Source organism: Ciconia boyciana, chromosome 2, assembly GCF_034638445.1.
Source record: "Ciconia boyciana chromosome 2, ASM3463844v1, whole genome shotgun sequence".
In the NCBI taxonomy this organism is placed as follows: Eukaryota; Metazoa; Chordata; class Aves; order Ciconiiformes; family Ciconiidae; genus Ciconia; species Ciconia boyciana.
This window is the reverse complement of record NC_132935.1, coordinates 56,549,931-56,567,407: the sequence shown is the minus strand read 5'-3', so window position 1 is coordinate 56,567,407 and position 17,477 is coordinate 56,549,931. Positions and strand designations below refer to the sequence as shown.

At 39.3% G+C, this 17,477-nt stretch overlaps 1 protein-coding gene across 10 annotated transcripts in view; it reads right to left on the bottom strand.

Annotated features, from left to right (window-relative positions):
• Positions 1-17,477, bottom strand: part of PTPRM (protein tyrosine phosphatase receptor type M) — a 489,233-nt gene that overhangs the window by 17,463 nt on the left and 454,293 nt on the right. For all 10 annotated transcript variants that reach the window (XM_072852716.1, XM_072852718.1, XM_072852723.1 and 7 more), the window contains 2 exons: positions 16,794-16,891; positions 4,354-4,470 (listed from right to left, as the gene is read on the bottom strand). In XM_072852716.1, coding sequence (XP_072708817.1) covers positions 4,354-4,470; positions 16,794-16,891 — 215 coding nt within the window. The remainder of the gene's footprint in view (positions 1-4,353; positions 4,471-16,793; positions 16,892-17,477) is intronic.

Below are 17,477 nucleotides of genomic sequence, written 5' to 3'. Positions count from 1 at the left end.
AGCAAGGCCATGAACATGTAGCACAGATGACATTTTTTTCCCACTGCTCTCCACAGGAGTTTTGCTGCTGACTTCAGGGAACTACAATTTCAGCATAATTTTCATTATCATTTGTCTCCTTCATTGGTCTGAAAGAAACAGCTGAATAGTAAGAAACCTGTTTGCACCTCCAATCATAGGGGCTGCATTTGTAACCCTCCACATGCTCACCCTTCAAATGATTTGCCACAGTCTACAAGGACATGGATATGGTAAGACAGGTATGAATGAGAAGCTGATCGTGTAAATAATTTCCCATGTGACTTTCTGGAGCAGTCTGGATATTAGAGGTGTGTATGCTAAGTTTGATTTTCTTAGTGCTTGTATTTCCCCTTGCCCCTCTAAAAATGTAGCTGCCAGTATTTTATTCTCATTAGAAATCCACAGACCAGAGGCCATCATACATATTTCATGAGCAAACAGCAAAATTATGACATATCATGTCTAGGCTGGACTAAATGTCAGTGATATTAATAACCAGTGGTTTACAGTTTTTCTTCTTAAAGATGTATTTCCTGTCTTGAGCTGGTCTGCGTATAAAAGGTCTAATTCTTTTTGCATAATGAAGTAATATAAACTTCCTAATGTATTGCTAGTATGCAAGCTAAAAGAGTCTGGGATTTTCAATGACTGAGAAATTTTGGCTGTGCCAGTGCTACATGACTGGAGTGGGCTTGGTGTATCTTGGAGTCCTGATGCTCTGACAGCTCAGGCTGGGGATCTGTGGAAACTGGGCATCTGCTCAGAGGAATATCCACACTCATCTCCCTTGGAAACTGTGACACAAAAAGGCAGGCAAGGGAGAAGATGAATAGCGTATGTCACGCTGGTGTAGACTGAGGAGATCACACCCTTGCAACAGAAATGACCTTATATCCTAAAAACCAATCTTAAAACATATTAAAACCCAGGAATAGACAAAATAATTTGCATTTTAAGACAGTGCAGCAAACACATTCAAATACAATTTGGTCTCTGTACTCTGGAGATTTTAGAGTGTGTTAGTTAACACAGCTTTTTGCTACTGTAAGCAAGGCCTCCAACTCCATAAATAGCTGTGCGTAGGTGGGGTATCCATGTCCCAAACACTTTTATATTGCTCCTAACAACTGCCCACAATCCCCCAAGAAACAAAGATCCCATACAAAAAGCAATGCCATGACTATACAAACTGAGGACTGAAACAAGTACCTCTCACAAATTCTTCATGCTGTACGCAGCCTTGATTTTCAAGCAAGTTACAAAAAGTAATCTGCCCCTCCAAACTAATGCACCCAGCTGTTGCACAGATCAGTATATGTCCTGTGTATCTCGTGCATTAGTTTTGAAAATGCTGTCTGTCATGCTGACTGCATTTTTGTCTATCGTTGGTAACACTCAGCTACTTACAAAAGATTTTGCATATAGGGTACTTTTATGAGTTTGCTTATTATACCTACAAAAGAATGATTTTCATGTCTGTAGCTTCCCTGCTGGTTTCTAAACCCAAAATAGTAACACAACTGCATGAATCATAAAAGCATATGCTCGGCTTCGAAAGACTATTTTTTACTTTTTTTTTCAGCTGAAACAAACAGAAAATGGTGTACTTTTTGCTAACAAACCCTAGGTAGGATGTTAAAAAATGTAGACCCTGATCCTACAAATACTTATGGTACTGCTGTATGTTACTATCTGAGTAATTCATCTGAGTTAACTTGTGCTGTAAAGGAACTGCTCCAAAGGAACTGCTTACGCACCCAACTTAAAGCGTATCTAGGAAGTGGTCTTCAGAATCAGAGTGTAATTTTGGGTTCAATTTTCTTAGCATTATCCCCCTACTCCTCAATAATTACCAAATAGCCATTTAAAAAAATGAACATAAGTGATCAATTTATCTCCAAACAAATCAACTTCTAAATTGTATTTTAGGAGCAGGTACGAGATGTTCATCCACAAATAGAAAAGATGGTCAGAAGGGACCTTTGGAGGTCTCCAGTCCAACGGCCCAATTGGAGTGGGTCTATGGCCAACACTAGATCAGGTCACCAGTGGCTCTGTCTAGCTGAGCCCTGATGACCTCCAAGAATGGAGATTCCACAACTTTTCTGGGTAAGCTGCTTTAGCACTGCGCTACCCTCCTCCTGAAGGAGTTTTTCCAGTGCAAGCCTTCCATGCTGCAACTCCTTGGCCATTGCCCCATTTTACCATCCATTACCATTGAGAAGAATGAGGAGAATTTGGTGCCCCTGATTTTCTAAACATCTTTGAGGTAGTCGCAGACTGCAATTAGATCCTCCTTACCCCTCCTCCTCATCTCTACCACACCGAACAAGGCCAAGTCTCTTAACCTCCCCCTGCGGCTCATGTGTCCTACATCCATAATCATCTTGGATGTTAGCTGTTGTACCAGGATGTCACAGCATGTACAGACACATGGGGTTAGGCCACCTAAGGCACAGAACTTTGCATTTTCCCTTGTTGAATTACTAAAGTTCCTGTTGGCCAAATCTTCAAGTCCTTTGGAAGTGAGGCTCCAATGTTGAGCATTTCAACACCACCCTTCACTTAGCATTATCTGCAGATTTGGTTAGGGTGCACTCTGTCTCATCATGCAGCTTGTCTTGGAGATGCTGAAAAGTATCAGTCCCAGCAGAGAAGAAATATAAACTTGAGAGAATTATGGTGGAAGAGATGTACAGACTTGACCTTCCAGTACCATTGGAAGAGTTAAAAAATATGGAAAATAGGGTAAAAACAAATGTACTTTACTCAAACTACACTGACATTGCTTTTAGAGGCTTACTGAAAAACTACCAACTATTAAAAAGCAGTGTCTAAATGAAATCTTTTTCAGATGGAGATTTTTTTTAAGAAATAAAATGTTTAGTGCCTTTTATCTCTATCTGTTCTAATGCACTTATTCAAGACAGTTTGGTTATGATCAACTGTAAAATCCTCTAGGTCTTTTTTTCCAGTCCCAGTTAAGAAGTGAAAAGCTAACATCAAAGCATGGGCTTAAAATTTGCAGAATAGAAATCAACCAGTGCTTCATCTACTTCAAAGTGTAGCCACTATTTCTCATCTGTTTATTAAAAATATCTAAATGCAAGGAAACAACAGGCTTGAATGAATTCGATGTACAATATGTATAGTGGTAAACATGATACAATATTTCAGTTCATTCAAACTGCATAATTCTGTTATCATTACCCTCAGGTTGCTGTGTTGATGCATATTTAAGTATTAGATTGAAGAATAAAACAGGAAAAAACCTAATTCCTTTGTTACTGTGGATATACGTACAGAGACCCTGTTGGGCTGTCTTTTTGGCAGTTTCATCTACCTGGGTGCAGGATTCTTTGATGCTAAAGATTATGTTCTTCAAAACCATAATTGAATACTATTTCATCATTAGAGAGAACCACTGTATCACAGGTACTGCAACTAAATCAAAAGGAGTTTTCTAAGCTAATTAGTTGAAAATCTACTCATGGAGATGCTGCGAGAACATTACTTCAGTGCACCATGAGGAATATCCGGTCTTCCAAACAGGCCCTTTCCTCCTCGTTCTGCAACTCAAATGAGTCTTGATACATACAATACAAACACTTCTGTCCTTTAATGAAGTCTGAATAAAACCCCTGAATTAACACAAAATGCATGACACACTTCAGCATTGACTGACTCTGCTTGTTCTCACTTTCAGTTAAGTATCTTATTTGTTAATTGTATGTTGCCCGTATATTGTAAGCTGTTTGGGAGAGCTACAAGATCTAGTAAGCATCAAACAAATTCATGGCATTGTTCTAATAAACAGTAATACAACATGCTGATTGGAACTCTCCCTATAAAGACAGATTCCACATGAAAAGTGAAATTGCCTTGAGAAGAGAATTAATTTGTTTCAGCTATGTCTCTGCAGAGCAGGAACACACCAGCCCAACAGACAACAGTGTTCTCCACCACGGACTCCTGAATAATGGTGCATGCCGCCTCTAGTACAGACAGAAAATTATTGTGGGGAACATAAGATGGGAAAACAGCACGAATGTGTTTTTCAATTGATTGCTGGGAGGGAGGCTTCGATTTCTCCTAGGCAAGGAACATCACTTTTTCTAACTCAGGCAGGGGCCAACAGTGATGGAAAGCGCAGAAAAGTTGCTGCATTTAAAGAAAACCACAGTTTACCATAAGAGGGCGGTAGTCGTTTACCCAAAAAATAGCTGCAAAACCGGGATGTCAGTCAAAAGATTTAACTTTCCCATGTTGAATCTTTATATGTTACTTAGGCAGATACCATCGTATTTAAGAAAACTGAATTTGGAAACTTACCTTTTCTACTGCAAATGTTCGAATCACATATTCAGCCAGGAGCTCTGTTTCTATTAGGGTAACTTTAATGTCTTTATATATCTCTGTGTCATCTGGCCAGTATTTGCAGCATTTGACCTTTAAAAAATACAAAAGAAATTAAGTTTCATTTATTTTAGAAGGTTCATACTGAATCTATTCTGTATTCTGTGCAATGATTTCTGTTTTAAAATGCAGTCATGCGCAAAACAGTCACATTTCCCACATGTGGAAATGATTAATGTTTAAGGGACACTGCCTCTTTTTTTTTAAAGACATCTTTCAGAGTTGCAGGTGAGATTTGTGTTGTGGTTACTAAAGTAAGGCAAATTTGTACAGAGCACAAGGGATATTTCTACCCTGCTCAACTCAGTTACAGTAACTGTTCATTTCCTGTGCTTTCCAACGCAGGGCGTGCTCAGAGGGACGACTACCACCAGAAGGTTTTTTCCCCAACCTCTAGTTGGTGATTTGTCTCAAAAATATCTTCCTACCTTCTAAAGTGAAAATGTGTTTTTCAGACAGGAAGGATCTTCTCTACTGTATAGAAAAGTATCTGTTTTCTCAGATTAAATTTCGAAAGGAACTGATGAGAGGTCAAATGGCAAAACTCAACACTTGAAGTCAAGAAATGAGTTTTATGTCTAGGCTTTAACACCAATTCACTAGATGACTGCAAACACCATAGGTGGGATTTATCTCACTTAGCTCAAACTAAGAAGAGTAGGACGAATGCCTTCTAGAGGTGCCTTTATTTTTGTTAACTATGAAAAGAGTCTAGACGACTACCTTCGCCTAGGTGTTTGTTTGGCTTCTTGATGGCTAAGGTTAGGTGAGATTAAGCACCCTTTCCTCCATAGTGATTTCACCTGGCTTCTGGAACTGTGCGTTCTTGGCAAATTTATCCCGGGATATGGATCCAGAAAGAAGGTGGGTTTTGTGAACTGTATTTCAGATTTTCTGAGCCCTGGTGTGGTCTAGATGGGATGGACTTCACAGTATTTAACGTATTCAAATGTGCACTATAATTCTGTTACTTTTTAAAGTGGGTTGTTGCGGGGACTGTATACGATGATGCAGATAGCTGACAGACTTAAGAATTTTCTCCTCCTTCCCATTTGTGTGGACAAGGTGGTGGGTGGGGAAGCTAACACATTACTTACATATCTTGGTTTTATTCTGCTCTATCACGGTAATAGCTATGCTATCACCACTGCATCTGGCTATCGTCCAGTAATGCAGTACGTGCTAGGAGTAGCATCTGTTATACATCTGCTGCATGGAATGGTTTCTCTCTCTCACCGAAGGGAAAATTTTAAACGGATCTTTTACTACATGTAAATCTACTGCTTTACTTAAATATACACTTAAATGGGTTGGGTAAAAAACCCAAACACTTCAAATATTCAGTGGAAAACTGATACAAAAATTAAAAAAAAATTAAACTTCACAACTCCTAGAGTATTTCTCAAACCCATTTTCATGCCAAAATATTTGGATTACTATCATGTCTAGTCTTGAGCAAAAGGTAGAACTGAAGGATGTGTGTATAAGCATGCGAAAACTGTAAAGCATGATTCAAATGATTTATTTATTCAAACTCCAGATTCAGTATATAAAGGATTACACAGAGAGTCAAACCTTGTCCTGTAAGGCAGAAGAAGATACTTTCCTCAGAATTTGTTTCTAGGGACATAGCCGATAATAATGTACAACCCCTCTTTACTGTCTGGACAGAAGAGAGGTCTTGACACACCAAAGTGGTAACATCAGCTGATAAAATAAAAAGTTTGTCAGGGCAGGGTCAGTAGCTCTGACCTTTTTTCTGACTCTTTAGCAGGATAAAATTTAAATCTGAATAGAACTGAGTTGAAGGGCTGGAAAAACATCCCCACATCAGGATCCTCAGAGAAAAGAGTAGCCTAGTTGTAAGCCCTGGCTCCCAGCCACAAAATTATACAAGCACCCTAACAGCTTATTCCTGCTTACACAGCTGATGGAAAGCTCCTAGAGCAGAGCTGAAGTTCAGGTAGCTACAAGCAGGTTTTTATTTATTTCTCTAGGCTTGTCTTCAGACCTAGTAACTGCATTAGTATTGGCTAAGAAAAATTCTTTATATTCTTCACATTTCATCTGGTATTAAGCATGGTTTCAGGACAACTGGCAAACACCAGGTTATATAGTTCCCTTCCATAGCAAGAGGCTTGGAGCCGGGACACTGGACAGTCCTCGCAGTGCCTAGCACTCTTGTACCAGGGGCAAGGGTAGCAAGACTGCTTCCCCCACCATGCTCACCAGCCAGCAAGCTGGCAGGGCATCAGTGTGGATGAGAAGGTTTCCACCAGCCAAGGGCCAAGCTGGGGACAATCCCAGGGTGCCTAAACTGCAGGATCTCTGGCAAACGCATACTCATGTCCAAAGCACATCTATCAGCTATAAGCAATGAACAACCATTTCAAAGGCATTACATGTTGCTGCAAGCAGTTTAGTAGTTGCTGCTATCTATCTATTGTTGCATCTACTTGATACTCATTCAGATCTTATCTTATTTGGATGTATTTCCAAAAACCCTCTGACAGAAGCTAAGTGAAAAACATTGAATGCTCATTGTTTTGTCTGTGTTGTTAAAATAATCCAGAAAATTCACATTGTTCAAATCCCTTAGGCCAGCAAACCAACCCTTTTATAGTCATTGCCAGGAACTTTATAAAACAGGGTTTTCGTACCTATGGCTAAGATAATTTTTCGACTCTCCATGCAGAATAAGGCAATTCACACTACCTCCGGACTGGAGCAGTCTGCTGACAACCCCATCTCTGGAGCCGATTCCCTTTTCCTGCCTGTTCACTCATCCTTTCCGTAGGTGGAACCTGAACCACACAAAGACGGCCAATGCACGTAGGAAGGGAGCAGCTGCAGCGTTGATCCTAGTCACAGCACTGCTGATCAGCACGTCTCTTTGTTGCTATCTTTAGCCTCTTTCCTTTCTGATGGGTGCCTGCCATCCTCAAAACAGCTCTAGTTTAGTAAAATAAACAATCGGGAAAAAAACCCCAACCCTGGCTCAATTAAATTGCTCAGCCTTGAAGGAAAACATGTCTGTTTCTAACTTGGTAAGTCTAGACAGTCTGGATTATGACGAAGAACTAGGGACATTTAGAAAGACTAGTTTAGAAGAGCATAGTCCCCACCTTCTTATGCCTCAACTGTTGGATTTTCTTCCACTCTTTTTTTAAACCTTATTTAAGATGATCCAGTGGAATAATTAGGGAAGCATTGGGGGTGTTGCACAGAAGTTATAGCCTTTCGTGCCTCATGCAGCTTACGCCTGCTGGGGATTTCTTACTCTGCTGCACAGGGGATTTTGGGCATGGAGCAGATTGGAGCTAAGCAGAAGGATCCATGACAACACAATTTCCTGAAAACTCTCCCAAGTGGAATAGGGGCTGTAACAGCCGTGGGAACGGTGCCAGAGCCGCAGTCAGAGCCACAGACCAACACTAAATGATTCACTCAACTGGGAGGAGAAAAAAACCCAAGTCTTTTTTTTTTTTTTTTTTTTAATTCAGGCTTTTTTCCTACTTTTGGCTCTTGTTCTGCAATGCTGCTGCACGTGCTGAGCTCTAGACATGGGAACTCTGTGGACTCCTGATGAGCCAAAAGTTAAGTAAATGCTTAAAGACCAGTCTCCCACCTCCTCCGGGACCTCTCAAATAAATGCAAAGGTGTCTTAAAGACAGAAGCAGATTAAATAGTGTAAATCAAAATCACACTTATAAATGTTCATTGGATCAGGGCCTTTATTTGTACAAGGAAAGACAATTGCAACAAAATAGAATATGGTTTTACTCATCAAATATGAGAAACTGCTGGTAACATATGTTTGTTCATTTTTGCTTTTTAGCACAGCTTTAGCTACTGTGAATTGATGAATCTCTTTCCCTTTTTATAAACATTTTGTACATGTTTTGCAAAAAAACCTACTAACAGAAGGTTTAGCTAAATAATTGATACATGAATCCAGAACTGAATATTAAATGCATTAGTTTTTTTTCACACAGTTGCTACCATAACAGTAAATATCGTCCACAAAGTAGAAAACATAATTTTGAAATCTCATCTGAGCAGAACTATAATTGAGAGTTTGTTCAGATACACCCCACATTTATATCCTAACGTGCCAAAAAATACAGATGTTCATCACAAGATGAGATAAAAGGGTGATTGCCAGAGACATAATGAAAATGCTTGGGTTTAATCTATTCATCCCAAGTTAGGCTGTCCAATTGTTCCAAACATGTTTATTTTACTAATAATTTTAGAAATTTGGAGAAGACGATTATCTGCTTCCACCCCCTAGCTCCATCACCCAGCAAAATAGTCTAATGTGAGAAACTAAGACTTAAAAATGAAGGTGGAAAGTTGTTGTTGTTGCTCCTTCTAAATATAACAAACAATGTAGGCAGTGGATAGCTAATGAACACAAATTGTGACTTCCGAAGCTGTATATTTAGCCATTTGGCAATGTGACACATCTAGCTAAAGGCAGTATGAAAGCCAGGACAGTAATTAATTTACTTAGAGGTCTGGAATAGGAGGAAAATTACAGAACTAATATGTGAGCTGGCTGTGAAATATACTTCATAGTTTGTACAGAACAGTTTAAATAACACTGATTTTTCAAAGTTTCCAATGTCCTTTGATTCTGAAATATTCTCAGCAAGAAGGTGACATAACTGGCTATGCACTGCATGGATTGCTATTAGTGAAGAGCAGTATTATATATTCCGATTTAAAATTAATCCTGAACTAAGTAATGATGGTAAGTCAGACATAAATTTTGAGGTGAAACCTCTAGGATACAAAATGAAATAGCCAACCAAGCTCACTGGTGAAAATTTTAAACAGATTTTAGAGATGTAGCTAGGATAACATAATATACTTTTATTTGGCTGACTACAAGCAAAATGACACCCAATAATTGAAAGTATTTTTATTTAAATAATTTTCAAACAAAAAATGTATTGTGATTTAAGAACAGTTTATAAGTTATAAAACAACCTTTGACAGAAGATAAAACCCAGTCTTTCTTTTTTTCATTTTCTTTGTTTGCTTTTGAGCAAGTCAGTTAATTGATTTATACCTCATTTTACAGTTTTCTAAAAGAAGTATGGAAGAGTATTGAGAAATAGAGCATTTAAGATACTGTTTGGCACCATCAGATGAATGGGTCTGTATAAAGGCAGCCAGGAGTCTTTATGTTGTTCACAGCTCCCAGAGGGGGAGAGATGTCTCCATGAACTTTACTAGCTCAGTCTGACTTTTTCCAGTGATGACTCAGAGCTGATGTAAGTCTCCACCTTCTGCTGCCCTATGTTGCCCCAGCAGCGCAATCCTAGGTTGCCTGGTAGATGCACTCTCATTCAACTTCTGCCCAGAATAGCTGGCATTCTGGACATGTCCGGTAGTAGCCATACACTAATGCTTTCCACCTGGGGGAATCAGTGTGATCCCTTTGTTCTTAAGAATCAGTTATACTGTTAGCATGGCATCAACCTGTTAGCTGGGATTAGATGAAATTAAGCTGACAGGCCAAACTCATGGTGTGGCCACACTTTGGCCATAAAACAGAATTAGTTTAGGAGAATTGCTTTAGGGTAAAGGTGACCCAAGGTAAAGCTATTGTAGTGTTGCTGTCTCCATCACTAGTACCAACAGAAGGATATGGATTGCCTCTATTTCATTGCTTATGTTTAGGCAATTTTGTCTCCCACTGGTCATTAAAAAAGGCTGTAAATTAGTGCACCTTAGTACAGCCCTGCAGGAAAAAAGGCTGAGCACAGAGCACATGAGAAGTGTGGTCCCATGCCAAGATGAATGATGGTTACAGGATTAGCTGGAGCTCCTCAAAGCCTGTCTTAATCCCTTACACAACTGTGAAATCATGGGCATATTGCTCAGTTCCTGTGCTCCAAGGACCTGATGTGTCTGCATCGAGCAGAACAGCCTGTGCTCTGAATCATGCTTCTGTTCCAAGAGCAAAATCATGCTATTAGTTGAGCTACAGAGCACCACCAAGTTAGTGGATTGCCTTCTGGCTCTAAAACCTGATCATCTGATGTTAGGGTAGAAAGTTCTACATGTTACTCTACCGGGTAAGGTAAAAATGTGTCATTGCCTCCAGGATGCTTCTTCCTTCACAGGGAGACTGAGAGATTAATTTCATGAGACTGCTGAGGTGAGGAGACTTGCAGTGTTGAAGCCGTTTCACTAGCCCCGACATTTCAAAGAAGAACTTGAAGACCTCTTTGCAAACTGCACTTACATTTGCTTGTTGGGCAGCACTAGCCCAACAAGGGGATCGATCCATTTGTGTATCCTCAAACCTCTTTTATTTATTTCTCAAAGTGAATTGTCTCAATTGGATTAGTGAGCATTAAGATATTAATCTCTGTTGATTACCATTCTTTGAAACACAGCTTTTACTGGAAACGAGAATGCATCAAAACACTGAGAGCTGAAACCATGTCTGCTTTGAGTCACATGGGACAGTGCCGAATGCTTGTAGGTTGCTGTCCTGTTGGATGATGCTAACATTGCTAATCTGGGGACATCTTTATTAAGTGATTGCAAGGAGTCCTTCCTTCTCTTTCCTGAAGAACAACAGCCAATTCTTTCCCTAATGAAATAATGCCAATTTGTTATTTCTGGTTAGAAGTCTAGAAAGCTGAAATCTTTTTTGACTAGAAGGGTTCACTGATTTGAAAGATTAACAATAGTTTTAACTTAACAATTGTTTTCTTTTTTTCTCATTGATTCTCTGTAAAAGTATAAACTCTGTGCTAACTAAGAAGAGAATTACGGTGAAACCAAAAGTAAAACAACAGAATATCTAATAACATATATGTACCATAAGCACAGGTCCTAGGTTTTCTAGGTAAACATGATTAAGAAAAAATTTTCCTCTAGATGGGGAAGGACACTATTTATAGGTTTTAGAAGCTGAGACTAGAATTACCTAGAGGTAGGAAAGGGTTTCATACAGCAACCTTTCTCCCTCTCATTTATAAAATGTGGTTTCTTTCTTTCAGGAGAAAAGTTAAAATGAAATCTTAGTCACCCATATGCTTACAAACTCTTTGGCACACCTCCTAAGGAGCGCTAATGCCAGTATCCTGAACTAATTCCAATGTAGGTAATTTGGCTTATTACATTTAGAGGCAGTTTCAATTAGATAGAGTGTTCTTCCATTTATACTAAAAACAAATGTGCTGTTTGTGAGACGTGTTAAAGAGTTATTGTGTTTCACCTCTGCAGTATCTCCGTAATGGGTGATCTGAATCTTAAATACAATTTGAATTTACCTTTGTTTATTAGAGGGTTCTTCTGCATGGAAGATTCTCAAAACTTGTAAAATGCGTAAGTGCAAGCTTCATAATAGCTTTGTGTCAAAAAATTCCTTTTTATTCTAAGAATAGGTGGCAAGTCCATTGGAAATTTCACACAGTTTTAATGTTACTGGAATTTCCTATGAAGTTTTTGTTTGATTCTTGCAATATGTTTTCAGTAAGAAGTCTTTGCACAGAGCTTTATTTGGCAGTTTTTCTTGGATGTCTAATGTCTGTCTATAACAGAAACAAATCATCAGGTCGACAATAAGAAGATCTGGTTCAACATAAAGACTTCTGGATTTTGTTTGTTAAGGAAACATATTTGTATCTGGTTTAGAAATGTTTCTTGAATGCTGACCAAGGCTGCACATCCTGAGCAAGGACCAAGCTTGGACCCAAGGCCCAAGCACATGCACATATGAATGCTTAGGGCTGGGCCCACAGTCTTTCTTGAGGACAACAACTCTCTTCTGACAGATTGTATCTTACAACAGGGAACATTTTTTACCCAGCCAGCAGCAAGATGTTCCCTTTCTGTCAGAAGACCTTCATATGGGTCTCCTCACTGTCATGTAGACCCCAATACTTTTTTAAGCATGAAAAGTCAGAGCCATCAACATTTTTGCAGCAAGGCAGATGAGAGTGACATGTATGTAGCATGTCAACCGCAGGTCCAGTAAAACAAGCAAAGGAAAAGCTAAGCCACTGCTGTGTTCTTTCTTTTTCCCTATGCAGATACAACCCTGCCGGCTCTTGAGAGGGAAAAGTCACCCAGGAGGAGTGTGAGATGGCTATCAAGAAAGCACAACGCTCCTAAGAGGTAAGATGGCAGTGAGAGGCTGTTTCAGCTGTTTCAGTAGCGCCAAGGTGTGCGTGCAAGCATAGGGGCTATTTACCAGTCCATGGCTGACCTTCATTCCCCTGTTTGTGTCACATCCATTCTGCTATAGTCAACCTTGCCTTCTTTGAAAAAAAGGGTCTTTTGTGTGCTTATTAACACTATTAGCACTGGCTGTTTTCTAATTCTGGATAATAATTGCAAAACTCTAATTACTGTAATTACTATGCTCCTGGGGTGAGGTTTTATTTTTTATAATTATTTCTAGTGATTTTTTTTTGTAAATACTTTGTTATATTAAAAGCATGATAGACAATCATGAGTCCTTGCAGCACATTTATATATCAACCACCTCCACTGAATTTCATCAGTGCATTTCACCATTTATTAATCAGATATTACTAAATTTCTTCTGCCTCAAGCAAAAACAAGGAGTGGGAGAGAAAGTGACTGCTGACAAATGACAAATGATGTGACATGCCAAGTTTGATTCTGCCAACCAAGTATTAGTACCAGCCCAACAAGAGCAAAGATGGAGGTGACAGCTAGATGGCACAATTGAATATATTCTAAATCTTCCCAGAATAACTCTTTAAGGCTGAAAGAAATGTTTCAATGTGTGCAAACATTGAAGCACTTCAAGAAGCAACCTGAGACTTTGGCCAGTCCATAAAGACCTTGATCCAGTTCCCGTTGCTTTCCACAGAACGATCCAGCTCTGTCTTTTGGAGTCTGTACTCCAGAGCAGTCTCTTGGAGTAAGCAAGATGTTCTCTTGTGTCTGTTTTCTGATCAACCCTACACTGGTGGGATAAAAAGTTTTGTTTCTTCTAGAATAATCCACCAGATTATGCAAAGTGTCTCAAGAAAAGATGTCTGAAATTACACTACTATCTTCAGTTGCTCTAGCGCTTACAAACATGAGCATGGAGGCCTCTTGCATTAATATAATCCAAAATACATTATTTTGAAATAACTTGTGGTCACACTAATATATTTTTATGAGTCTTGGTTTTGCTTTTTACCTGTTAGTGTGTGGTTTGGAAAATTCTGATTCTTGCACTAAAATGTAAGTATACTGTGCCATTAATTACTTGTCATTCCCTTTTTGTGAACTTCATTGTGAGTGGAAAGTTGTTGACCCCAGCATGAAGAAGATAGAGACTTTTCTTCAAGGATGCTTCAAAGGCTGCTTATTTGTTTAGTTTTTTTGTACAAGTTCTTATGTCAACCTAGGCCAATCTTAACTAAAAACCACTTCATCATCCATTATCAAAGAACTGTTCATGCAACTCAGCAATGATTTTTCTAAATGACTGTGAGACCTCATTTAGATTTTTAATAAACAGTCACATTCTAATGAGGTCTTCATAAAACTGACTAAATATGTTTAGAAATCATTAGCTTAAATTACCAGTACAAAAGTCTCCTTAGGGAGCCCTGCAGATTTTGTGATAAGACTTCTGGCAGATGGATTAGTATAACAGCACAAGTCAGTTCTGAATTTCCACACAAGCAGTGTAAATGTGAGTGACTGGGTAACAGGCTACTAGATAAAGAGCTAAATGTCCCTCAGGTGGGTTCATTAAAGAGAGAAAACAATCAAAACACATTTCTGTGCCATTTAAATACCAGGTGCACAGCAGTCTGCAGGTGCCAGAAACACTGACAAGGGTCCCTTGCTGGAACACACAAGAGCTTAAAGGCATGCATGGTTCAGACAAGTATGCCTCAGATAATGACAGATATTGGCAGATGTACCCAGACCCTGCTGGAGGGTAATGCAGGGACTGAGTCATTTGCAGCAGGTGCTTGCATTAGGGACAGCCTCATGGTGATTCCTCCATCCGCAATTAAAACAGTCCTGATGCATAATGCTCCAGGGCAAGAAGCAAGTTCCTAGCACTGATTTAATGACTATCCAGCCAGTCCTGGTAAACAAATACGCCCCCTCAATGATTAATTCATGAAGGATGTACACTGTGTGGCAAACATGTTAAATAGATATTCCTCTTTCCTGAAAATATAAAGGAATTTTCCTCCTCAGCTTACAATGGGTCAAGAGGGTTAAAAAATAAAAATAATAAGCCTCTGTAAATCTTATACCAGCAATAGCAATTGAGATAGAAAACCTCAAGGTTGGGAAGGTTACAAGGTTTGCCCTGCAGGAATGCTACCAAAAGGTCCATTAAAATCATTACTAATCAAGGTGGCACAGAGCTTGTGTTAGGAGTTGCGGGACAGATGGTGTGTTTGTAATATGCCTCCTTGTTGCTGATGTTTCCAGCTCTGGGAGCAGGACAGAAGCACCAATGGAAGAGTAACTGCATTGTTCTGTGGCTCATACGATCTCATTTCCATTAAAAGCTCATTTCAATTTCTGCTCTCTGATCTCACCTATGTTGGCCTCCAGAGAAAATGAGAACAAAGTCATTTCTAGCACTGCCAGAAACAACAAAGCCGCAGATCTGTATCCCACTAGGACTCTTGCACCCTGAAGAAATCTCCATGGTGGCACAAAGTTTTACTTGCTGCTATGGGAATGTGCTGCGTACCTAGACGTTGCGAAGTTGAGGCTGCTAACACTGGCACCAAGACTGGTGTCTCCCTGGCTGATACCTGACAGTTCACTCTAACTGATGCTTTCAAATCGTGACTTTAGGAAAACAGTATGTGGTTTCATGCAGTATGCTATTTTTGTTCTAAGGCTTGTTTATCCATACCCTGAAAACATCCCTTTTTAAGTTGTGTGCTTGGGTACTTATGAATGTGTATAAAGCTTTAACGAAGAGGTTTGCTGGAGAGCTTCCTATTCTTACAAATCCATCTGTTTTGAATGGATGTGACCATCCAACTATTTCTACCTTCTTCCTCACTCACAGGACTGAATTTTTAAAGCGGCCTCCAGGATCCTTTTTTGTCTCTGCAATTAGTCGTACATGTGTTCCTGCAGCAGGTGTTAATTGCAGTCACAAATCCCATCTTTTTTATTTCTAAAAATAATACTGGCACCTGACCTGTTGGCAGGCTTGGGCACACAGATACCTAAACGTTAGGATTTATAGTAACAATTGACAAAGGACATAAGGAAGAATAAATTGAGATTGTAAAACTGGACTTGCTAAAAAGGAGACAAGATCTGACACTTTGACTCACACCACATAAACAGTACTCTCTCTCCTCATGCCAATGCCACAGGGCAGAGCGGTATCAGCCACTCCACCAGCGTGAAATTAAAAACATCTCTTAAAACCATGTGGCTCACACCAAAATATGTGCACTTGACTTCTTATTTCAACACTTCGATTTACAGTAACTGCAGTAGTTGCAATAAAAGCAGTGGGTTTTTTTCATTCCAAATGAAAGCTATATGCCCAGTTCCTAAGCAAATTTTCCTGAAAAAAGCATCCCAGATGAGAACTAAGACACCAGTGCATAGACAAAGCAGTAAATTAAAAGACTCAGTTATTGACGGTTGTGAGAAACAAAGAAAATGTTTCCATTCAATACTTGTTGAAAACAAAATTAGCCGTAATGACTTGAGTAGGAGGCATACTTTAGAAGTTATCAAGCAAAGAAAGAAAAGTACACAGTATCAGCCAGGTAACTCAAGCTTTCCTTTACTACTCAGCTCCTGAAGAAGACCTCCTGGTCAACAAATTTAGCGTGCAAATGAGTAAAGCTAATTTTTTCTGTTTGAGACCAGAAGGCTTACAGGAAGGACAACCCAAACAAACCACACTGATTTAGATTAATATACTATGAAGAAGGTGCAATTTCATAGTTTAACTACTTTTCTCAGACATCTGTTTCAGAATTACTCCCCCTCAGCCTCCCTGAGAAAAAAGATGACTCCATACCTTGTTCTGTAACCAATTCCCTGGTTTCCCTTAATAGAAATGGTATGTCTGAGATATATACAAAGATATGACGCTTTCCCTCGTTGGCAGTCTTTGCAGGCTGTGCTGTACAGAGTGCAGCTTTACCAGTTACTTTTTCATTGTGCTAATGTTATCAAAGCCAAGCATCCAAGGCATGTTTAAAAATAATTGATAATGAACCTCTTAGCACAGGCAGTCATAAATATTTTATGTGCTATACTCAGTATATAAGCATTTTGTTGGTCTGCTATTTAATTTCCAAAAGCAAACACCTTGGAAGTCTTTCATCTTTTTAAGTACAAAAATCACTTACCCTTCCCACTTCTACGAGATTAGTAACCATGATTATGCTGGCTGTGTTTTCATGCCATACCATTCTCCAAAAGTCATATATTGTCTCCTGCATTGGTCCTGAAACAATAAATCAAAGGAAAGGTTACTATCTGAAAGTCTCATGATTGGAAGCTTGTCTCTGGGGAACTTTGAGAAACTGTGACTATACACATATATTCATATCACTATCATCATATTTTTCATTTAGGGTCAATTTCTTTTCTGTCATCCCACCTATCTGCATTTAAGTATTTTTCCCCTGAAATAGTGCTCTGAAAGAAAGTTAGTTCTCCAGCATTTAGGTATTTATCTCTGTAATACCCAGAAGCTGAATTATAAAAAATGGATAACATTACTCTTTCTCTTAACTATTAGATGATAACCTAGGGAAGGTGTATTTGGAATGAAATGAGCCTCAATGGACTATGTGGCCTTTCCTGGTTTCTAATATTTTTCTTAGTATACACTATCCATCAAATTACCCCAGCTCCTAAATTGTACTTCCTGAAGTGAGACAGAAGTTACAGGTTTTTTCTGCAGAATATCACTTTGCAGAACAGCGGGGAAAGCGGTACAGAACCCTGGCATGCCACAGCAGCCATGTCCTCTGCGGTGCTTTCCCCAACAACCTGTGCGCTTTTGTAGACAAACATGCAGGGCTTCC